Raw genomic sequence first — 23,678 nt, forward strand, 5'->3', positions numbered from 1 at the left:
GGTTTACTGGCAGAAGAGAAAGACCTTTCCATTTTCAGACCCTCAAAACAAATAACAGGCTGGAATGAGACACAGATTGTTTACTGATTTAGTTGTACTTGCTGTATGTGCTATGTATGGCACATGTGGGAAAGCAAAAGGCTTAAAATACTGGAAGAAACTTGGGCCTTTTTAAGTGGGTGGGAGAGGGTCAGATGACACTGTAAGCTCTCACCAACACTCTGTACTGAGCCACTAGATAGGAATGCCTGGTGTGGCACGCCTGGCACATGCAACGATTTAAATGTTACATTAAATGACAACGGCAGACCCATTCCTGGCTCCCTTAGATCAGCCAGCCTCCTTGCTGGCTTCTCTCTTGTCTTCTGTCTGCTGTAAAACAACCTCAAAAAAACAACCAGTACTTTGCCTCAGGAAAAAATATCAAAGATCTGTTAAGATACTACTTATAGAAGGCAAACTCTAGCTCCATTACAAGGTAAATGCTGGCTACAGTGTCAGGCTTTGCTCAGACGAGTTTCTGGTAATCCCTACCTTTTTACTTAATGTTATCAAACAGGTGTTAATCTACATGGAAAAAAATTACCATGTTGGTGAGGACAAGCTTTCTAACCAGACACCCAAGTCAGGCCCATTCCAATCAGCATTTTTGTACAAGAGACCAAAGTAAGGCCTTCCCTTAAAGCATCTAATATAGAAATTGTTAATTTTAAAGCAAGCAATTTCATGAGCATTGCAGATAATGCAGATTGAATTGGTATTTTGTCCCTTCACCTTCCATTTCTCTCTTTGCTCCCAGCTCTTCCTTTTGACCCTGATGCCACACATCCATAGCTGGTTTGGAGCTATGCCTGTGCTGGCCCTCAGCAAGCTGAGTCATTATTGCTTTTTCCCCAGTGTAAGTACTGGTGCCAGCCTCTTTGCCCTATCTAGACACTGGTTTTGTCATCTTCTGTGTTTTCATAATATTTGGTATGTACTAATAATAATCTTTTATATTCCCACTTACATTAGGAGCCTGACAAGGCTAGACAAAAGGTTTGAAAATGTTTGCACTTGGTTTATTTCTCTTTTGAAAGATCAGTGAGATTACTGAGAGCAGGGTTTGAGTCAAAGCACACACACATAAGCAAAATGCTGTTCTAATTCACAATCTTTAATAAAAACAGTTTTAAAAGTCTAAAAAAAATTAGAAAGTGCTAAATAAAAATACAAAAATTATCTAGTCAAGATAAAAATGCCTAAAGATATAGGTTTAAAGCAACTTGTTCCTCTGTAGTACATAGGATTCCTACAAGTTCTTGGGCTGTATCTCCTGCCACTGCCTTTTTATGTCAGTTTTAAAGCTGAGTTTATTCCAGTTCTGTTCCATTTTGCACTATTCAATTCTGCCATATAACACTCTTTGAGAGAAGCTGAGAAAGATTACATTAATGTCTTGTGAAAGGACAGCTTTGACTTTCACAAAACAGAGGGGAAGGATTCTGTCAACAATTGGCTAGTTTATTTCTTCAGTCTCTGCTGAACGTTCAGTTGACAAAAGAAGAACCTAAATGAACTAAATCCTATTAAGATCAAGAAAACTGAACTGGACAGAGGTCTCCTCAATATTCTCTCAAAATATCTCAAATGGTTCCCAAAAGACAGAAGTGTGGCCTTGCACAAATCTTCACCCTAACTGCCCATGTAGTTTTCAGCTATACACTTACATTGGTTTTCTGCCTATTCTTTGGCATCTCCAATTCCTCCAGCAGTTATTGCAAATGTGGCTTCATTTTCTGGCATCTCAGGGCTGGGAAAAAAAAACAACAACAGCAAAACAACAAACAAAGCAAAACAACTTGTGGTTTTCCCCATGTTAAATGCAGCTGTGAAACAGTCCCCAAAATATTCTATGTGTGCAAACTGTTGACTATGATCAATAGTATTGAGATCAGAAGATGTGAAATTCACCTCTTAGAAGATGACAAACAGAAGGGAGGGAAATAAAGGAGATGCAGGAGAAGGAAAGATTCTGTCTGTACAAAGTCTAATTTAATTTCCTTAGTTCCAGACCAGAAACACTGGTCTTTCCACTGTCCACTGCCACAGTTTACCAGGTAAAACAATACTAATTGTGTCAGCAAAACTTAGTAATTTAACAGTTCTGGAATTTTCATGCCAAGGGGCCACCAGTCTTAGCAAACTACTTGACAGTCTTCTTTAAGAGATGATTTATGGTGAAACCTTATGCAATTAAATGCATGCAATATGCAAGGCAACTTTAAGTCTGTTAAGTAGTTTGTCCTTTCAGATTTTCTCTCAACTTACCTCCCAGAAACATGTTTAATTTTAATCCATAAAATAGCTGTTCAAGCTATTACATTTCACCTCAAGGTTGCTCATCACACAGCTTCCTTCCTGTGGCAGAAAGGCAATTTACCTGTCGTATATCTTTGCGATCCGCAGCTCCCCTCTCCCTTTCCTCAAGCTAATCCTGGTAGTTGAAGCATGAGCAAGGATATGGCCCCCAATGGGCTTTTTTGGGTCTGCCTGAAAGCTGCATTAGCAAGAAAATTGAATTGTGATGATTCACTGTCCAAATTCCACAGGTGACAAACTGTCAAGTAAGGCATACTGAACCAAATAATGAATAATAAGTGGCTACATATACCAAAATATATACCTAAAAATGATGTTAACACACTTGCCTCAAGATAGGACATTTAAGTGTTCAATGCTGGCATCATTTTCCTCTCATTAAAGTCAAGAGGCTCTAGAAATACACACCTTAAACTTCATATATAAGCTGATTCAAAAGAAAATGTGGTGCTTTTTTAGTATTTATGTGGCTTGGTTCTCTCTGTTCAAGTCACAGTGAGAGAAGCCATCATGCCAAGCAGCAGATGAAAATGGAAGAACTCGTTACAAGTGCTGAGAGAAACATACAGGTGTCATCCTTGAATGACTCATCATACCAGAGGGACTAATAACCAATCTGAACTTTCATTTTGGTGCCTCTTGCTTTAGACAGTCTCAGTTCTCATCTCTGGTAAATATGTAATACAAAAGATAGAGAAAAAGTATCTTACGTCATAGTTGCTCCTGGATCAGCAGTCATCTGGTTGGTCACAAACACGGCCACATTATATTCTGTAAGAGAAGACAATGCAAAGTAGGATTGGATTATATCCAATTAGAATTCCAACATATCCTCCAGTCCATGGTAGAAGCAAGGCTGATGCTGAAGCATGTTGAATTTCAAATGAAACAGAAGCAAATATTCCTTATGTCTGATGGTGGGAGTGATTCAGGAGACAGCCTCAGTTTGCTCCTGTATGACTTCAACTGATATTTACACCAAAAATTTTCACTTTTAGAATTCCACTGAACAACTTTTCCTCAGTTCCCACCTTCTCTGTTGGCTCCCTGCCCTCAGCCTTCTCTCCCTCCCTTTGTCTGTTTTCCTTTTTTTAAAAAAAATTATTTATTTCATGGAGGGGAAAAAAACCAAACCCAAACCCAACACATTTACTCATTCCTCATCGACATTCTGAGGTACTCCAAAGAGTAAGTCATTCATTCTGTCATCCTCCCTCAGTGCGTTGCAAAGCACTGGGAACATGGCAATAGGCACAGGTTGTTTTTTTTTCCCTGTGCTACCAAGGGCAATTGTTTCAGTAACTCCAGTCCATGTTTTCCAAATTTTGCAATATTTCCCTTACCTTCTGATATTTTTTGGAGCCTTGACAGCATCTGAGCCAGCTTCTGTTGTCGTTCAGCCAGCTCTCCACGACCACTGAAATCCACACGGAAAAGTGCCATTACAGAGTCAATGATCTGCATTGTAATTATGTTAGATAAGTAAATATAGTGAAAGAAAATAGGAAAATGTATTCTGAAAGCAATTAGCATACAACAACAACAAAAAAGGTTTGTACCAGTAGCTTGAAGATACCAGCTTCCTCATGGAACTTGGCTGCTACATAGTCAAGCAATTCCATCTGATGTTCACCTGGTGGGAAGTTGGGAAGTACAGTTGCCATATGAAATTAGGACCAGAAGGAGCTCTGAAGCAACAAAAGCTTGAATTTAAAATTACATTTTAAATGTCTGCACTGTTTATATTGTCACTGCCAGCAGCTTTAAACCCAGTAGCAAGCTACTTCTACAGCACCCAGCAGCGCCTGCACTTCTCCATGTTACAGTTTCTACTTGCCCAGATGTTGTGTTAAGGTTTTACCACACCAGCTAACAAAACTTCTTTGTGGAAAGCTTCACAACAAAACTATGCATGAAGAAAACTCTTTTTTTGTTAAGAACTGGAAAGCAACATAAACTTTTCATTTTAGTGTTGAATTAAATGGTGCACAGAAAATGTATTAATCATATTATTATATGAGGACAATAGGGGACATATAGGGGGGACAGTCTCAAGCTGCACCAGGGGAAGTTTAGGCTCGGGGTGAGGAGAAAGTTCTTCACCAAGAGAGTCATTCGTCATTGGAATGGGCTGCCCAGGGAGGTGGTGGAGTCACCATCCCTGGAGGCGTTCAAGAGGGGATTGGATGTGGCACTTGGTGCCATGGTCTAGTCATATGGTCTGTGGTGACAGGTTGGACTTGATGATCTTTGAGGTCTCTTCCAACCTTAGTGATACTGTGATTCATGTTCATACTGTACTCTTAAAGTCCTGTTTAAAACTTTTCTGAAGTTTCAATGCATTGTCTTGTGCCAGTATGGGAGCTGTCCCCATGAAGTCCCATTCATGAGATGATAGAAAATGTCTCAACAGCATGTATGGAATTAGCTTGCATTCAGGTGAGCGTAGTTACACTAATTGGTGCTTCTTTTACAAAGATGCTATGTTGACACTCATCATACACATGGCAGAGTTCACTTAATGTTGTGGCAACCTGCAAACTGCACAGCTGAGTTGGAAAGCACAGTAAACAGACCCGCTCAGTGCACAACACCAGAAAACAAAAGCAAGCTTACAAACTCTTCTGTTAGGAGCAAAGCATGCTGTATGATCCTCAGTTGGCCATATCAGTTAATGGACTGAGAGTGATTAAAACAGAAGACTTGAAGAAAAAAACAGGTATCATGCCAGTTGCAATGATGGCCTTACTTGTATATGCACGTGCGTAGAGCACGTTGTCAAGTACTGCATCGTGGTCAACATTGAAGCGATCAGCAATGTCACGAAGACGGTCTGGTCGGCTGACAAGAGGCACAGTTAAGGATTTCTTTGTACAAAACATGATCTGAAAATATTAAAACTCCATCCCAAAACAGAACTATGGAAAAACAAAGACAAATACTTATTTTGATTCTAGAGAAGACAAACTTCTCTTCACACTGTCCCACATATCCTAAAGATAGTTTAGGGCTCACCGTGATAATTGGTTTGTGTTTGGGGTTTGAGGCGGGGGTGAGGGGTGGGGAGGTTAACATATGGATATCTGTGCTCCAGGAATTTAGCTGTGAACAAAACCTATTTATTCACAGTCTATCACAGATATGGAGTGTTAAAAATAATGTTCAGTTCTTAGGTGAATTTCTCTTGAAGTAGATAGAAAATCTGCATCACCTGTATCATTATGAAGAAGGCACATAAGATCTAATTTTCCAGGCTGGGTTACATCAAATGATGGAGAAAAATGTCACTACCTTTTGGGCCACTGCACACTGTGCTCTGCAGACTTTCTTGGTCAATCATAATGTCTTACATGTATGAAGCTATCTGGAGCCTCCTACTTGCTTATAACAAAATTAACTGTCTTCCCAGTTCATTGTACCTGTAGCTTTCAACAGTCCAAAAGATACAAAGTGTTTTCAGTATCAATGAAGATAATCTTTCCACCTGTGTAGCCGTTTTGTCCTGGAAGCTGAGCTGTCACTACAGTGAATCATAGATCAAAATATGAAAGTGAGAAAAGTATTTTCTTCCTCCTTCTAAAATGAAATATGACTGGTTATCTGTAGCACAAAGAACCACCAGTTTTAATCCATGTGGAAATCAGGAATAACTCGGGACTTACTGCTGGCTTGAGAAAAGATCAAGTCACTTTTCTCAGTTGGAGATCAGATGAGATTTAATTAATGCTGTCAAAACTGTGGTTTAATCAGTATCATCACTCAGTCTGTATATTTTATGTTGAAACTAGGTAAGGATATTGCTAATAATTTCTTATACACAAAATGTCCTCTTAACCCTCTGCCCAAATTAACGATATTGACTTTGTAGGTTGGTTTTTTTTTTCCCCTCTTGTAATTCATGATCAAAAATTCTTTGGATATGAATTTTTCCTGATACATAACTAGTTACTGATTGTGGGGTTAGTCTCTTTGGAGTGAATAAACTAAAATATTCAACTAAGTTGTAATCATTCATACAAAAGGGTATGAGTGCTGACCATTAGACTGTACTAAACAAATGAAGTCTTATTTTTCCAGAAGGTGCCATAACTTCCTTTATCATATAGCATTGATTTAAGGGAATGTTTGCCTACCCAGTGTCTGGTGACTATATTACAGCAGCATTAATATTTCTGCTAGTTATTGCATACTGCTATTTACATATTGAGAGATCCTGTTGGGAAATCAGAGCCCTGCTGTATTTGGCACTGCCAGAATACGGTGACTGCCAAAATGTTTGTTTATGCAGTTACTGGATAATCAGTCAGTAGTATCCTTTCAGGGCCATTTCAGAATGTCATATTCAGTAAAACCAATTGAAGCCAGGAAATCAGAAGAAATAATCCTGCCTTTCCCCTTTTTCTGAGCAATGCCCCTCGCCACCTGTAACCCACGTTTGTGCTCTGTTTCTCCAGATGGTGTCTTTACTGGTTTCTCTAAGACAAGTCTGTTATCTTCCCACTCCTTATTGCAAAACTTACATTGATGTCAGCAGTATTAAAATGTAGTCATTTATATGATATATTTGTAAGGAATGGATTCACTGAGAAGAAATAGATCTTTTTTTAAGGTGTTGCACCTACCACAAAGGGTGTGGGATAGCTGCGTTTTGCCGGTACGGAACTCTTAAAGTAAAAAAGAAAAGAAGGAAAAAAAGGAGAGAAAAAGAACAAATAATAATCAGGGTTTCTTTTTCCAAGTTTGCCAAATTCAGGAGTTACTGCAGTTAGAAACACTCTTACTTAACGAATTCACCTCTATCTCTACCTTTTAAACTCACTTAACCCCAGTTTATAAATCATACTCTGTGCAGTGAAAGTATGTTACGTGAAAAGCAAACTGCAATGCTTTAATTTGATCAATCTTGACTGCTAAGGTCGTGTCTTCTTTTCTGTGTAGAAGTTAAAACCACATGGCACCCGTGGAAAAGTGTTAAGTGAGGGAGAGGGTGAAAGAAATTATTGATTCTATAGACCTGGCCCAGTTTAATTTTCAGTAAAATCATCAAGGAGAAGCTTATGAGTTTATGAATCTCATTATATCATGTTAGTCTCCAGTTTATCTTTTCTAAAGGGAAGACTACTGTGTTTCACATGGAAATGTTAACCACTAACTGATCAAATTTACTATAATAGTCACTTAATTGTAATCTTAAACCTTATATGAAACCAGTGTATCCAAAATGTGCATAAATAAAATCTCTTTTGTGGCAGTTTTGTTACTGGAAAACAGATTGCATCAGGGAAATCTTTTGTTCGTAACAGTATTAATGATGACATTTTGTGCTGAATCAGTATGGCTCAAGCAAATGAAAAGGAAAACTGGGAAAATGCAAAGAGAAGCTGGTTCTTCTTACACTGACACAGGTACTCATCTTTATGACTACCAGGTGGTAAGTTGGATTGAATTAATCCAGCTTGATTTAAAATCTAACTTGTCGTTCTTTGTCCAGTAATACTAATTTTTTTCTCACCTCCGAAGGCTTCAGTGATTGCCATGCTTTCAATCCCACCACCCAGAAGTTTACTGGAGAAGGGAGAAGATTATGATATAGTTAAACCAACAAAATCACATGCAGAAAGTAAAAACAGAGAGACATTTTTGCTGCTTCTACAAATGTTTTTTTTTCTGCCATATAGCCCCTCACTTCATGTTCAGGGGCACTAAATGATCACTGATTCACAAATAGTTAACCTCCCTCTCTCTATGCAGGAGAGTGATCCACTGAAATCATTACAGGAAAGAAAGAAGAGGGAAAATAATCTTTGAAAAGATAACATTCCATAAAAATAATTCAAGGGAGGTCTTGAAGACATGCAATTTTGACCTGAGATGTAGAGGTTGTTTTGACTATATGAGAAAATTATATGATGAGGATTTCTGGATGCAAATTCTGCTTACCTACAATGACTGTACAAGGTCCAGATTTCACTTCAGAAAAGAGTTGGTTGTTGCTTACTGATGCAGGCAGCTTGACCCAGCGCTAGCTCCCAATGCAAGGTAACCTATGTGTCCTAGTTGAATGCTTATTCTATTATATTTTTCTGTCTCATTAAATACAATAAATATGATTATTGGAACAATTTGGCCCAAGAAAGGATTTAAGTAGAGATAAGCTTACTCAAATTCCTGGCTGCCAGTAGTGATATGAAATACCATCTTGCGTTTTTCACTGTACTCAAAGGCAGTCAGGAAGCCTGGTTCCTAATGAAGACCAAAGAGAACATGAGAGGTTTATTTTAACTTTAACCTGAAGCTAAAGTGCAATATCCCACCTAATATCTTCACTCTAGTCTCATTTCCACAGGTTGTGTATAAAAGGCATCACAGCATTTGTCTGGTTGTTGCAGAGTGTGAAGTATTACTCATTTAGAGTAATGAGCAGAGTAATTTTCAAAATTACCTTGATGTGGTGGAAAAGTCTGTCAAGGTAAACATTGCACAACATTTTGCAGAGCCCAAACTATCAGGAAAGTGGCGGTCTTACAATAAGCTTGTTTGCAGCTTCTTTAATCTTGTCCACTTTGGCCTCTGAAAGCCCTTTTACATTGCATAGTGCCCGTCTGGTGGTCATCTGGATTCCTTTGATCGTGCAGATCCCAACTGACTTCAGTTTTTTAATGTCTGCCACGTTCTGTGAAGAAAGTTCCCTTCTGTGAGTACTCAGGACAGTTAACCACTAGAAGGCAAAGTAAACCTTTGAAACATATTTTATTATATATTCCTATGCATGTGTATTTTCACCAAGAAACAGATTTCCAGTAAACTCTTCATTGTGCAGTTTGTGATGCCGACACCAAAAAATTCTGGGTACCATCATGGTGCAGAGTCCTGATCCCACTGCTTTTGAGAGAAAGCTGTCTTGTGTCCAGTTCTATTTACTTGGCCCTGTTACATGCCAGTATTTCTAGATCTAAGCTGGTAGGAAAGCAACAGTACAGATTATTGCAAGATAGTGTGGAGCCCAACCTTGTAAACCCTGTATCATTCTGGCCCTTAGCACAGATAATCTGTAAACCAGATAATCTGATTGTGGATAACTGGGAGCTAACTTGCAAGGATCACTGGAAGCTGAATCTTAACTACTGTGCTGTTTATCCATGTTCACAGTGTGTCCAGCTTAAAATACTTGTATCCTCCAGACCTGACTGATGCTTTGGGCTGGAGGGAACTACCAGAGTTCTTGATAAACTGGGTACTGTATGACTTCAGTTAGAGCTCTACTGACATGTTTTGTCTCACCTCACCTCATTTTATGATTCCCACATCACTGGAAACTTAAAGGTAAGTAACTATGTGAAAGGTGTGAGATAATGCTCCTATTTACCATTTGCAGCCATGTTTTTTCTTTGAAAAAAATATGAACTGGATGTACCGTCTATTTATCTAGAGTGTGTGGGTGCATGGGACATAAGAAGGGAGGGAGGTTATGCAAGAAATTAGTCATCTTCATTTGGAAGCTTATTTCTCATCCTGTGATATGTTTTTTTGATTATTACATTAATAGGGATGGGTGAGGAGAAATCAATCATGAATAAAAATGACTCTTCCACCCAAACGAATATAACAAGAGGAGGACCACAAAGATGATTAAAGGGCTGGAACACCTCTCATGTGAGAACTGGCTGAGAAAGCTGGGGTTGTTCAGCCTAGAGAAGAGAAGGGTCCAGGGACACCATATAGTGACCTTCCAGGAGTTAGAGGGGACCTACAGGAAAAATGTGGAGGGGCTCCTCATGGGGACTGTATTAATAGGATGAGGTGTGACAGTTTCAAACTGAAAGAGTAGGTTTAGATTAGATACAAGGAAGAAACTCTTCACTGTGGAGAGTGGTGAAACACTGGAACAGGCTGCCCAAAGAAGTTGTGGATGCCCCATCCTTCAAAGTGTCAAAGGCCAGGTTGGATAGGGATTGGAGCAACCTGGTCTAGTGGAACGTGTCCTTACCTATGACAGGGAGGTTGGGACAAGATGATCTTTAAGGTCCCCTCCAATCTAAAGCATTCTATCTTTCCATGATTCTATGATTGAGTTGGTTTATTGTTTTTCTATTAAGAGAATAGACCACTGCAGCAAAGTTTTCTAGACCAAGATTTCAAATGCATTACCCTACTTCTGTATTTTTTGAGTGGCTGTCTTTCTGATCGCATCAAACTTAAGGCTGTTCTGCATTCCAAGTCTCTGTGTGGTAGACCTGGTTATATAAGTTCTTGTTCTCTCCCTGCACAGGTACATCATTCACAAATCCAGTTCACAGGATGGCTACAAAAGTAGATGTGCCAGAAGAAGATTTCTAGGGGCAGGACTACTCAGCAAAAGCTTCAGGGTCATAGCATCTTAATTCCTACCAAAGACTTTGGGGGGGGGGGGGAGGTCAAACCACAGCCTTGGTTTTGCTGATCTGACTTTCTTTGTGGATACACTGTCATATCTAGTAAATAATTCTTTCTTTAACGCTAGGGGGGGAAAAAATAATCTAAACTCATGCAACTCTAAGCAAATTAACAGATATGGGTCATCTTACACTCACACAAAGATTTTAACTGGCACAGCTGAAAACAAAAACTTCCTCCACTTGGAAGGACCAGAAAGGCCTTATTAATCTAGAAGAACAGCCTAAGTCATTATTCTTTATTTTCAAGATCTTTCATACTTTATCATTCTCTGCATACCATGTCTCATTTAATTTTTACAGACTAGCACAGCTGCCTTCCAGCTCATGAGGTCAGTCTCTGGTCAACTTGTTAAATGTTTAACACAGGAATTTTTCCTATGTCTTTTTCCTATGTTCCCATAGCTAGAGCTTCCAACCTCATGGTCCTTCTTTGGAACTCTCTTTAAAAATGTCAATTGATTGCCAATAAAATCCATTGACAATTACATGCTGAGCCCAGTGACTACAATGCTGATCAATGCTGTCTTGTGGTCTCTGTGTCCTCCCTATCTGTATCTGTCTGTAGTCATTCATACTAGAGTTAAATCTTACATTTCTTTGGGCAAACCCAACTTTTTTATCCCACTTCCATAACATGAGCCAATCTCCTGGATAAACAGATAATAATAATAATTCAAATAAATAGGTGATGTTTATATGATAATAATTAAGATGATGGTGATGACAATTATAGGAGTTAATATTTGATGAAGAAAACTAACCACTGACTTCTCTAGCTACTAATATTTTCCTGACTCCCACTCTACCCCCTTCACAGGCATGCTGAAAATAGTACAGCAACAATTGTCATGGTGTAATTTCACAGGCACCAAAAATGCAGAAGTAATTACAAAGATTGGCATGAACAGGAAGTAATCTATCACAGTTTTGAAATAAATTAGCAAGCAGTTGTTTTTCCAAGAGTGCTGGGTGCTAAATACTTTGAATATCTTGCCACTTTATTTAGAAGTCTGGCGGGACCGAGGTTTTCTGAAAACCTGTATTATCACCAAAGGCAAAACTCGCTTTCACATGACTGACTTAGAATTCATTTCAAGGTGGAATTTTGGTTACTTATATCAATGTGTACATGCTTTGGAAATAACCTTACAATAGCTTTAAATAGACTATTCTGTGCAGTGTAGTTCACTGCTAACACTTACAATTCCATGTTTCTGTAGCAGGTCAATGTCCTGAAAAAAGGATTCCTAAAAAGATAGCAAAAAAGAAAATGTAATTGTAAACCTTTGTAAATATTTAAATTGTTTTCCTTAATAAAACACTAATACTTGTTGGACTGCCCAAATAAGCAAAGCCATAGTGAGCCAAGAAGGCCTATGCAGTTCCTATCAGCTCTTTCATAAAATGTATCTTCACAGGCAAGGAATCCTCTGCTATTCAGCAAGGAATCCCCTGCTGTGCTAATAAAACTTATGTTATGATCATCATCTTGTTCTTTTCCAACACAGTTCCTCAGTCTTTGCAGGCTGATGAATATCCCTTGGAAGCATAAAATTAATTGATAGTCCCCTTGCATTTAATATAGAAGTGTAAAATATAAAGAAATAATGGCACTCCTATTAAAAATCATGCATAACTTTTGAAAGGTTAATGAGGAGTACTTGAAGAACAAGGCTGTAGAGGGACTAAGAAATGAGATTCTCTTGATATTAGGCTCGAATGAAATTTTAAATGCATTGAACCCCCTGATCATCTTTGGGGACCTCCTGTCTTTCTGTGAATCTCATTATCAAAATACCTTCAAATAACATTTGCCACACATATTTTTTCAATGAACACAGATTTACCTCGTCATCCTGATACCCTGGTTCTTCTTGGACTACTTGATCCTCCATGGACTTCATCATGAAAGTGCTGGCAATAAAGTATTGATCACTACTGGAATAAGCAAACAAAGATAGTATTGGGGTAGCAATAAATAAATAAATTACTCTAAGGGGACTTCTAAGAAGTCCTTGAACTGCAGAACCTTTTCAGTATGGCATCAGGCATGGATTTAAACTTGCATTCTGCTTCCAATAATTCATTACCAGACCAAGAGTAGATCTAAACAGACAGTTAGGGTCTGCCTAAATTGTTTACAGAAGTCCTGTCTGTAGAGAGGATGGGAGAAGTGAGAAAGGGAATATTATAATTGGGGGTGTGGGGCGTTGGAGTGAAAATACAGTTAAGCCACTTCTGTTAGATTTAATAGATAAAATATTCCTATAAAACCAGCTTTTTCTGGTAGTGTCAGGATATAGTTAATTTCTGTTTCAGAACCCTGTCAATTATGGAACAAGAAATCATGCCTTCACATCATGTGTTGCACCAGAAAAATAATGACAGCAAAACACTAATTTAAAAATACTTGAAGGGATTTTAATAACCCCCTTAGCTCCAAATGCTGAAGAAAGAAAAAAGAAGTAATGCAAAAGGCATTACAATCGTATTATAATCCCCTTCTCCACTAAAAATGCCCTCTTGAAATGTAGATAATCCTGCACTCCAAGCACAGCTGAACAGGTGGTGGGACTGCTCTCTTACTCCCCCATCCTTAGGCAACTGGCATCTCACAGCAGAAGGAGGAGGCAGACCCAGGTCTGTGCCTTCCTGCAAGGCTGGGAGGGAAAATACAGAAATTGTGCCACACCCTACTGAAAGCTTTAGGGATGAACACAATCCTCCTGCTTATGGAGAGGCCTCCTGCTGCTGGTGCCTTGGTTCCCCGAAGACCTGGACGATTTCAGCCACTGCTGCCTGCAGTGAACCAGATAAAAGGGTGAAAGTCTGAGACCACACAGCAAATTCACGAATAAACAAAGATTTTTGTGAGGCAACACACTTCTGTGCCACCTCGGGTACCCTGACCCTCCTGTTACTGCCCTGCTAGCTAATTCCTCAGGATATGTGAGCAGGATAGGTGCTGCACTCCTTGCAAGAGATGCAGACTGTTGGTGTGACAGGGACCTGACCCCAGAATACAGCACTGGGTTTCAAGAGTGGGGTTTGAACTGACAGGAGCATGGCAGCTGACTTGGCTGCAGCCGAGCTTGGGTCCCCCCGCAGGGGCAGGATCTGCCCTGCTCCAAGGGGCACTGGGGTGGAATTTCACATCTCTTGACTCAGAGGAAAATAAACGATTAATCGTCTATCAACACAGGAATTTATTTGATTTCCCCTTGCCAGCTGCCTTCTCAGGGGGTGCAAATATCTGTTCCGAAAATGTGAGGCACTGTGGAATTGCCCTTCCTCAGCGAGCACCCTGTCAAAATTGCAACAATAACTAAACACGGCTCGTCCCCGGGCACCTCCAGAAGCAGGGAGCTGCGAGTGCTTACAGTTCACAGTGGCTGTGAACTCCCCAGAGCCCGGCCAGCCCCTCTGCCTGGTTCTGAGGGAACCGGGCGGGCGCTTTTCCCGCCGGAGGGGGAGCGGGGCCTGCGGGCGAGCGGGGGCTGCGGGCCAGGGGGCTGCGGGCCAGGGGCCTTCCCGCCAAAACGCGGTGGCCGTTAGGCACAGGCCCGCTCCCGCCGGGCCGCCATGAGGGAGCGGGGACTGCCCGCCTCTTTCCTAACCCTCTCACTGAAATGCAGTTGTATTAATGACTTCCATCCCTTTAGCTTCTAAAATGTATCAACTGCTGTAATCGCCATTTCTAAGGAATATTATATTCTTTTTTGTTTTACACCCGACAAAGAGAGGCTTAATTAAAAGCACTGCGTGGGGGTTGGTTTGGAGGGAGATCAGTTCGACAGCCTTATGTTTTTTATCAGGGTGCTACATACACAGCTTCCTAAACAAGGCATTTTTGGATTGGATGGGTAAAACCCGTCAGAAAGCTGGAGGGGAACTCACTTGCCTGAAGTCACAGGACAAGAAAATGACGCTGAGTCATACACATGACTTAACCTGCTATTTTAGAAGGAGGGAAAAGGCACTTCTTACGGTGCAGACACTTCCACAAGACTTCTGCAGTCTCCTTGCAGACAGTATTTGGGTAGCAGTCACCTGTTTTAGCTCACCTCCAGCAGCACAGCTGGTACAGGACCGCACATCCAGGAGATGTCGGTGTGAGCAGGAGGAGTTCCTGGGTGCCCCTGACCATTGCTCTCCTCCTGGGTAAGGGGATTTAAATAGCAGAAGTGATGGGGACAGCATCCCAGCCTGTTTCACGGTGCTTGTGAAAACTTACCCACCCTCTGCCTGTGGGAAGTTAAGAGCATGCATGGGTGCCATCAGTGCCTCAATCCTATCGAGTGCTAGCCACGTTAGGAAACTAGCCAACAACATCTGCAGCCCCTAACCATCATCAGAACCCCACAGGAGTGCCCACAGGGTCCTCATTCGAGACATCAAGCGATTTGTCTAAGTACCTACAGTCTAATCCTGGGTGCCCAAGGCTTTGTCTGTATGGAGGAGCTGGCTGGCACTGCTTTTGAAAGCAGCATTATTCCGCAAGAGCTATTCCAGAAGAGCACTTAGACAGACCTTTAAAGACAAATTCCTTTGCAAGTGTGTTTTTATTCCAGAACAGAATGCACAGGCACAGAGTGATCCTTCTGTGGCTGCTAACAGCTCTGCAACAGCTAATGCCTCTGTAAACAACCTTCCATCCATTATCCTTCTAGTTGGTAAAATACTCAGAGGGGTCAATGAATGCACAGGATGTGCAGATCGTTTCCCACCTCAAAGTGCTACTTGGGGCAACACTTTACATTGTACATCTTGAAAACTTGTGGTTATTAGCTGCTCATTCAGCTGCCAGCAATACGTGCAGTGCAATAACCCCACATACCCCATCACCACCAACCAAGAGAGTCTGCTCTATTTCTCTCTTACAAGCTCTGCAACTGACCAGCGCGCCTCCAGCTGTGGGTGAGGCACTGGCAATCTGCTTTTACTCTCACTTAAGATCACCTATTGGTTGGACAAGACCCAAGTTAATCCATTACAGTAAAAATACTAAGCATCCAGCTGAATTTTTCATCCTCACAAACCATTTTAATCCAAGGGGGCAGTAGGGAAATTGTGTGGGTTTTGTGGTTTTGTTGCTTGGTGGGGTTTTTTGGTTTTTGATTGGCTGGTTTTGATTCAGATTTATGTGGCTCAAATGGATTAGAGTCAAATATGCAAGCTAATGCCTTCTCTGAACTTCCAAGTTGGCACTTTGCCTGTTCTTAACCAGGAGAGAATAATCTGACATTTGGCCTTGCAGAATGTAACCCATGAAGAGTCAGCCTGGCATACAAGTGCACATTTATGTCTGAATTGTTTTGGAAAAGCTGTGCCCTCTGGTTTCCATAGGAATGCTTTTCACTTACAGTTGGTCCCAGACTAAAACTGTGACACACCTGAAATCCTCCTAGAGCCGCAGAATGCTTCTTGGTAAGGATGCAGTAATTTTTTCACATTCTTTGGCTCTCCTTTCTCTAGCAGCAGCTGCTGGATGGGTTTTCTTTCCTCTGTAAAGTTGGAAATACATGCTGGGGAGGCAGAGGGGAAGAGAAAGAAAAAGAATATTGAATATTGCAAAGGCAATCCAAATATTAACAAGGCAGAAACTTCTGTGTGTCTTGTACAGCAAAGGAATATACAGAACTAAGAGGAACTACAAAAACTCTATGTATATAGTAGGTCTCAGGATAGAACTGGTGAAGTATCAGACCACCTTCATCCATCAGACTGGAGTAACAAGAGGGCTCCATTGCTAAAATGGAATCACTGAAAGGAATTACTAGGGAGACCTTATTGTGGCCTTTCCATATTTAAAGTGGGCCTATAAGAAACATGCAGACAACCCTTTTAGGAGGGCCTGTTGCAACAGGACAAGCCATAATGGTTTTAAACTGAAAAAAAAGAGTAGATTCAAACTAGATTTAAGGAAGAAACTTTTTACAATGAGGATGGTGAAACACGGGCACAGCTTGCTCAGAGCGGTGATAGATGCCCCCTCCCTGGAAACATTCAAGGTCAGGTTGGATGAGGCTCTGAGCAACCTGATGTAGTTAAAGACGACCCTCATTGCTGCAGTGGGGTTGAACTAGATGACCTTTAAAGGTCCCTTCCAACCCAAAGCATTCTGTGATTCTATGGTTCTGTGAATAGAGGTGGTACTGAGAGACTTCTCTGTGTCAGCCTTGAGAACTTTAGGCAAAGTCTAGGATAGGATAGGATAGGATAGGATAGGATAGGATAGGATAGGATAGGATAGGATAGGATAGGATAGGATAGGATAGGATAGGATAGGATAGGATAGGATAGGATAGGATAGGATAGGTTGGAAGAGACTTTCAAGATCATCGTGTCCAACCCACCAACCAATCCAATCCACCTAAACAACTAACCCATGGCACCAAGCACCCCATCAAATCTCTTCCTGAACATCTCCAATGATGGTGACTCCACCACCTTCACGGGCAGCCCATTCCAATGAGAAAACACTCAAACACTACACTTTTGGGAGTGATCTTGCTACTTCTAATTCACCTTTAATTAGTCATAAGGACATGTTACAGGATTAGAGATCTCCCTTCTGTGTATCAAAGTGTCCTGCCCAGACCACAGTTCAGCATTGCAGCTCTGGAGTATATGAGCTAGAGGGCCATACCCATTGATATTAAAGAGATGCCAGGTCAAATCAGGACCAAAACATGTTGGATGTGACTGAAGAAGGTGCCAAAGATAACTTATTAATGTCAAAATAGCAAGTAGAGAATTTGAGCATGGGTATTTTTCTAAATGAAGAAGAAATAATCTCTCTGTCAGCTGTAGCAATGCAGTAAGTCATAGCAGTCCAAGCGCCATGAGTTTCGTTTTCTTTGTGATCATTTTAACAGGTGATTGTGAAGCAAGTAATTCTTCATATATAATGAAAAATGACAGGACACAAAAACAAAAGAGTGCAGACTAGAATAAGCAAAGCTACTTTTGAGCTTTGCAAAATCTAAACCCAGTTAGAGGCAAAGCCTGTCCGAAAGATAAAGGAGATAACAAACAGGGTTTTCTTTTGGAGAATGCACAAGGAATTCTCTTGATTTAACATTTAAAACAGCAAACTACTAATAGAGAACAATAGGACTGGAAGGGACATCAAGAGATTATCTAGCTCAAAGCAGAATCAGCTAAAACTTGGCAGATGACTGTTTGCCTGGGGGGGCTGGAGATTTTCTTTCATCAGAGGTTTCTGAGAAAGAATCAGCCAATTTCAGTGCTTGGCCATCCTTGCCACTGCCCTTATTTTCACCATTCACTATGTAACGCAATTTCCTCCATAAAAATATGCAGTATACTTTCAGCTAACTTCTAGTTTTAAAGGTCAGATAACTATGACTCTTATTAATTTCTGCATTCTCATGTTTTCTACCCCAAATGAGAAAAAGAAATGCCAGCATATCCAATTCTAGAGAACTGCTCAAACCTGGTGGGCTGTCTGCTATTGCGTACAGTTTGCTCTTACCTGCTCATGGATTTGGGGGCTAAAACACTGTCACCATGGAGGCCTGTAATGCAGTATTTCCATTCTCAGTAATTTGTATCAAATCCACGAGGCCTCAGGGCTGAGGCTTGTCAGGCTTGGTTTGTTTGAACTTCATTCGACCCTTCTGTACTTTTTACTTGGTTAGCTGTGACAGCAGTTTCCATAATTTACCAGGTCTACGGCTGATTTGTTTTACTTCTGTTTATCTGTGTGGTACAGACAGTATTTTATATAAATAGCAGCAACAGTTATTCTAGGTAGAAAGAGAGATTTACAACTAGCATAAGGATGCAGTGCCGAAAAATACAGGCCTGGTGCAATAGCAGAGGCCTTCAGAAGTGGGAACACAAGATGTGCAGAGGAGTACAGGCACACAAAGATAACAAGTAAAGCACAGTCTTGGCACTGAAGACCTGACGGCTATAAAAAACTCACCAATGATCAGTCAAAGAAATGATGACCTGGAGCAGGATGAAACTGGTTTTAGTGGTAATAGAGAGAAGAAAAAATAGTAACTGACACGTGTAACAGGCACCACATACCCTGAAATCAGTATAGCATAGCTCTGCATGCCAGTGAAGAAAGGTGTAAATGCATGCTAGCAAACATTTTAAAATTATGCCAAGTGGATCTTAGAGCAAGGAAAGAAAAATCTACCACGTGAAGATCATATGCTCCCAGCAAAAGCCTCCAAATGCTGACAACTTTCCCTATCATGCCCCAAACACGCACACCAGAATGAAACCTCAACCTTAGAACCGACAGGATCAGGGGAAGGGTGAGTGAAATGCAAGGAAAAGGAGCAGAAGTCAAGAAACATGTATGTTACCATTTTACAGAAGCACTTCCCCTGCAGTATTATCCTATCTTGTCTGTAAACTTGCATCTGCATCAATACTCACCACACTCTCAAGGTTTATTACTAACAGTAAATTCTTGGCTTCAATTATCCACACAGTGCATTTCCTTTTTGTCCACAGACAGGTTCTCAGTGCAGCAGCATGTCACGAGCTAGTGGCTGACATATCCACTTCTTAATTTCAGTGGCAGCTGCTAAATTAGAGGAAGCCCCAGGATTGCCTGAGCTAACAAGCAGACCAGTAGCAAAATGGACAGACATGGATTAAGCTGTTTGTAATTAAAATTCAGTCCTTTCCAAATCTATCACTGAGCATATTTCTAACCCATGTTAATATATATATAATTAATCTATTTTAAGGCAGCTTTTACATTTGTAACAAAACATTTTTTCCCTGCTTGGGAAGCTGGTGCTGTGACCTCCTTCAATCTATCCATCTCTGCACACAAAAAAAGCAATTGTTGAAAGAAATGGAATGCAGTTGGGAAAATATATTCCTCTAAATCATGAAATGTATATTTTGGGAAATACAGGTGGTCTTAAAACTGGGAGAGCTTTCTAAACAACTTGTAAATTCCATAAGAACTGCTCTTGACATACAGAGATTTTTGTTCTGGAATAAGTACACCTTGTTCTACTTCAGCTCAATCGACTTCATGATAAACAGGAATAACTACAATAGTGAAATAAGACTGCCCACATATGTAGCTAAGTGGGAGCAGGAGTCGCTGCTACATATGTCTTTGCTCATTTGAACTGACCTCCAAGATCAGATGAAAGTAGGATGAAGAAAGCAATTGTAACATTCATTTGCTGTGAAACTGTTATGAGCCTTCAAAGTCAGTGACAATGCCACTGACAAGCTTGCACTTGAATTAAAGCTCAGTCACAGGCCTGGGTAAAGTCCATGGGTAAGTGACTGACCAAACATTCTTCCACTGGCAGATCACTCAGTGGAAGGAAGTACATCTAACAGCCAGTCAGGCACTAGGGTTAGGATTCAGCAGACCACAGAGCATGACCAGGCTCCCATGCTCCCTTCAGCTAAAGTCTCCCATTTCAACCAGTTTTGGGTTGAGCCAAAAGGGTATTGTGCTCTCCCTCATCTAAATGGCTTTGCATTTCCCTCTTGCTTATCTGAACAGTAAAAGGGACAAGATAGAACCAGGCAGCTAGGGGATGGGGAAGAGAGGCAAGGAAAGACTGCCTTAGCTAGGTGTTGGACCAGTTTTATCATTTGGTGGACTCTCACCATTCCTGTAGACTTCTCTGGGACTGAATGCTAATTCAGGAGGTAGAGTTTGCCTGGTGCCAGCTTTACACGTTGGTGTATGAGACAGAAAAAAAGAGGAGCAACAGGGTTTATGGCTTTAGAAGGCTGCTGAGGCAGAAAACTTGATTTGAATGCAATAACTCAGCAGAAAGGGAGTTAAAGCAAGAAATTGTTCACAGATGCATCTCCCGTGCTATGGAACACAGGACTCTGTGTGTATTCTTCACACCAAAGAAATTCTGACTCCTAATAAAAGCAAACTGGAAGTACTCCAAATACTGTCCTAACTGTTATGGTCAGAAGAGTCAATGCTTTTCTAACTCATTCACACACTAGCACTGAAAAATGATCTGAAAAAGACACAAAGCAAAGCAACTTTATTCACAGAACACAGGACAGCAGATTTCTCAGTTTTACAGCTAAACCCCCTATAACTCATGGAATATTTCCTGCTCCACCTCCCCTTACATTCCAGCTCATAGAAGCTGAGTGATTCTCTTGTGAAGTAGGCTGAATAATGACTTTGAGTACACTGCTCTGTTTTGTGCTCAGGACAGCATTTTCAGTGGTGTGCTTCAGAAAGAAAAATGTATCTAATGTGCAGCTAACAGAAAATGTTTAATTCCCAGGTCAGAGCAGAACTCACTGGTCACATCAAAGAGTAGCACTTAAGAAGAAAAACATGCAAATTCACACCTGGAAGAGGTTCAGTGCTGGTATTCGAGACACCTCTTCATAAAATAAAGGCAACAACAACAACAAAACCCAAACCAAACCAAGCAAACCCAAAACAAAACCAAAACCCAAACAACAAGCACACTTTGAAGAACTTCTACTTGAAAACTCACCATTTTGATAGTGTTTCCACATACCTTATGGAAAAGCTAAGGCTTTCTACCCCAGCCTCTTGGTTGGTAGCAGCTTTTATTCTAAATCAGCCATGCTGCAGAACTGAGCACGCTCTTCATTTGGCCAGGTTTCTACTCTTGGCTTTGCCTGCTGCTGAATTTGTATGTAAACCACAGAAAAAATCCAATCTTGCTCCATTTGTAGTCCGTATGTTTGCATGACTGGTGGCCAGAAGAGATCATCAGCAGGGTTTTTAAAATCCTAAAACTTGGATAGGCATTCACTGCATCATCACACCCTTATTTTTAGCTTAGAGTAATATTTAGAGACCTTGGGAGCCATAATGAACTTTAAAACAGTGTGTTTCCTTGATTTTGCTGCACACAGAGCCTTAATTTTCAGTAATGGTCCATCTAGTAATTCCCTTCAATCTTGCACCTTCAAACTTCAGAGATACATGAGACTGATCATTCTTGGTTTACCCCTTGTTTCCCTTTCCTTGGATTACCATGGTTTCTTTACCAGCCTTCCTGGAAGTGTGTCTATTTCTCAAACATCTTCTCTGCCCATAACTGAAGAGAGCTTTTAATCTCTTCTCCTCCTCATGTTTTTGCTGAAGTGGTGATTTTAAATGACATGTAGGTGTCTTTGAAACTCAGTGCAGGTGCACAAATTGCACTTGGTTAACTACACCCCGGTCCTTCCTACTGCTGTCTTTTTCCCTGCTCTATCCCCACTGCTGTTTTCCCACTGGATTATTAAGGCAGCACTTCCTGCTTTAATGACCAGGCAATCCAAGACAGAGGAATACAGAGTTTCTCTCACACATGACCTCTGTTCTTAGGGCAGTGACTATGAGACAAGTAGGAAATCACTTGGCACTCAAATATTTGACTTCAAAATAGTATTTTAGCATTGAATTGTAGCCAGGAGTTATTCCTCACTGACCAGCCACTGTTCCTCATGTCCTCAGCTCATGCAAATTGTAGATAAGAAGCCTGTGAGAGTAACAACCATCTTTCATCCCTGGCATTTGTAAGGAATGACTGAATGGCCTTGAAGGAACTCTAAAGAGAATCAGCTCAGGAGTCCAAACTATCTTGAGTGTCCTGAGTGTTCCTTAAGTAAGCATGCAGTAGACATTTTCTCACCAACATTGTATTAAAGTTCCTGAAGAGCAACAAAGGAAGCTTCTTTGAGAAGCACACAGCACTTCAGAACTGTCATCATTATGAGACTAAAAATATTTGCAAAGCAGGAAGGTTTGGAAGCTGTACTTGTCAATAATTTAAAACAACAGGGGTTGTTTCAGCTCTCTTGAAGGATCTGCTTCCAGAGATAGGGGTAAGGTCCTTTCACCCATTCTTCCTGGAAAGGCTAAAGGTTATAACAGGGGCAAGGAAGGGACCTTACTGGCTTAGGGACAGAACCTGTGCAGAAAAACTGACAAAGAAGCAACATTAAGACATGCAAAGCAATCCTGCTTCCACACTCCCTTTACATGAGCAACTCTCCTCAAGAACCTTTTCTGTATTGCACGGCATATGTGGATGCCAAGCAGATCAGCTATGTCAGCAGGAGGGAGAAAAATTCCCTCAATCTATCACCTCATCTCCTATCCTTCTCCAAACACTGCACCACCTCTCTAGGTGAGGTGCTATTTATAGTCTAGTTTTGAGCATATATGTTGAAACAGCTCCCAAACACTTCCCTTCTCATATGTTTCAAGCTTTGCATCTTTGGTCTGGAGGTCTGAAATACTAAACATTATCAGTTGCTGGCACATGTCAGTGAACCAAATACCTAAGGAAGTATTTGCACTGGTTAAGCACACACAAGAGGATACACACACAAACAGCTTTGTTAAACCTAGACAGTTGCAACCCATCAAACATGTACGCACACTCTCTGCTTCTCATATGGGGGACACATATTTACAGCATAGCAATGGCCTTCAGAACAACCAGCCTGCAAAGTCTTAGTAAAACAAACATTGTTTTTCCTTTGCTTCCCAACTCTATACCTGGAAAAGTCACTGGTTTGTATTTTATCTGCTTAGAATTGGAAGACTTTGTTGAAGTTGGTACTTGCTAGAAGCTCATTGATGTTTCAGTTCTTTCAAGAAAAAATGAAAGGCAGAAAATCTTTGAGTAGTTTACCATGTTGGTAGGGTTAGTGCCTGAATTCTCATGTGTTTTCTAGCTCATCCACAAGTGATTCATAGCTGTTTCTAGGGCAAAGTACAGCAGCCACCAGTGCTATCGGCACCACGTTGCAGTCGTGGGAAAGGGAATAAAAACACCTTCCTGCTGAAATGGCAGGAGAAATTGCAGGGTCAGAGAAGGCAGTCACAGGCATGCAAAATAACTCTGACACCAGGGT

At 40.8% G+C, this 23,678-nt stretch overlaps 1 protein-coding gene across 3 annotated transcripts; it reads right to left on the minus strand.

The window, feature by feature from the left end:
- Positions 1-1,160: 1,160 nt before the first annotated feature.
- Positions 1,161-14,210, minus strand: DMC1 (DNA meiotic recombinase 1). 3 transcript variants are annotated; one of them, XM_068141705.1, is made up of 15 exons: positions 14,177-14,210; positions 13,489-13,595; positions 12,644-12,731; positions 11,999-12,043; positions 8,888-9,034; positions 8,522-8,604; positions 7,874-7,926; positions 6,984-7,025; positions 5,809-5,881; positions 5,111-5,202; positions 3,921-3,994; positions 3,705-3,819; positions 3,072-3,132; positions 2,423-2,539; positions 1,161-1,792 (listed from the first exon to the last, which is right to left on the minus strand). In XM_068141705.1, exons 3-15 carry the CDS (start codon positions 12,701-12,703, stop codon positions 1,723-1,725), a joined length of 1,032 nt encoding a protein of 343 aa, XP_067997806.1. In that variant the 5' UTR covers positions 12,704-12,731; positions 13,489-13,595; positions 14,177-14,210; the 3' UTR covers positions 1,161-1,722. The 3 variants fall into 3 exon arrangements, with proteins under 3 accessions (XP_067997806.1, XP_067997805.1, XP_067997807.1); XM_068141704.1 differs by having other exon boundaries at positions 12,644-12,734; XM_068141706.1 differs by lacking the exon at positions 6,984-7,025 and having other exon boundaries at positions 12,644-12,734.
- Between the last annotated feature and the right edge of the window lie 9,468 nt (positions 14,211-23,678).

This window comes from Melanerpes formicivorus, unplaced genomic scaffold, assembly GCF_026170545.1.
Source record: "Melanerpes formicivorus ecotype bairdi unplaced genomic scaffold, bMelFor1.0.p_v2 SCAF_8, whole genome shotgun sequence".
Lineage (NCBI taxonomy): Eukaryota > Metazoa > Chordata > Aves > Piciformes > Picidae > Melanerpes > Melanerpes formicivorus.

Excerpts from the sequence above, each read along its gene's own strand:
- DMC1 (XM_068141705.1), bottom strand. The coding sequence starts at position 12,703 with ATGATGAAGTCCATGGAGGATCAAGTAGTCCAAGAAGAACCAGGGTAT. Across the intron at positions 3,995-5,110 it reads CTACGCACGTGCATATACAA|GTGAACATCAGATGGAATTG; the intron begins GTAAGGCCATCA and ends ACTTCCCACCAG. Across the intron at positions 3,133-3,704 it reads GCTCCAAAAAATATCAGAAG|AATATAATGTGGCCGTGTTT; the intron begins GTAAGGGAAATA and ends CTTCTCTTACAG.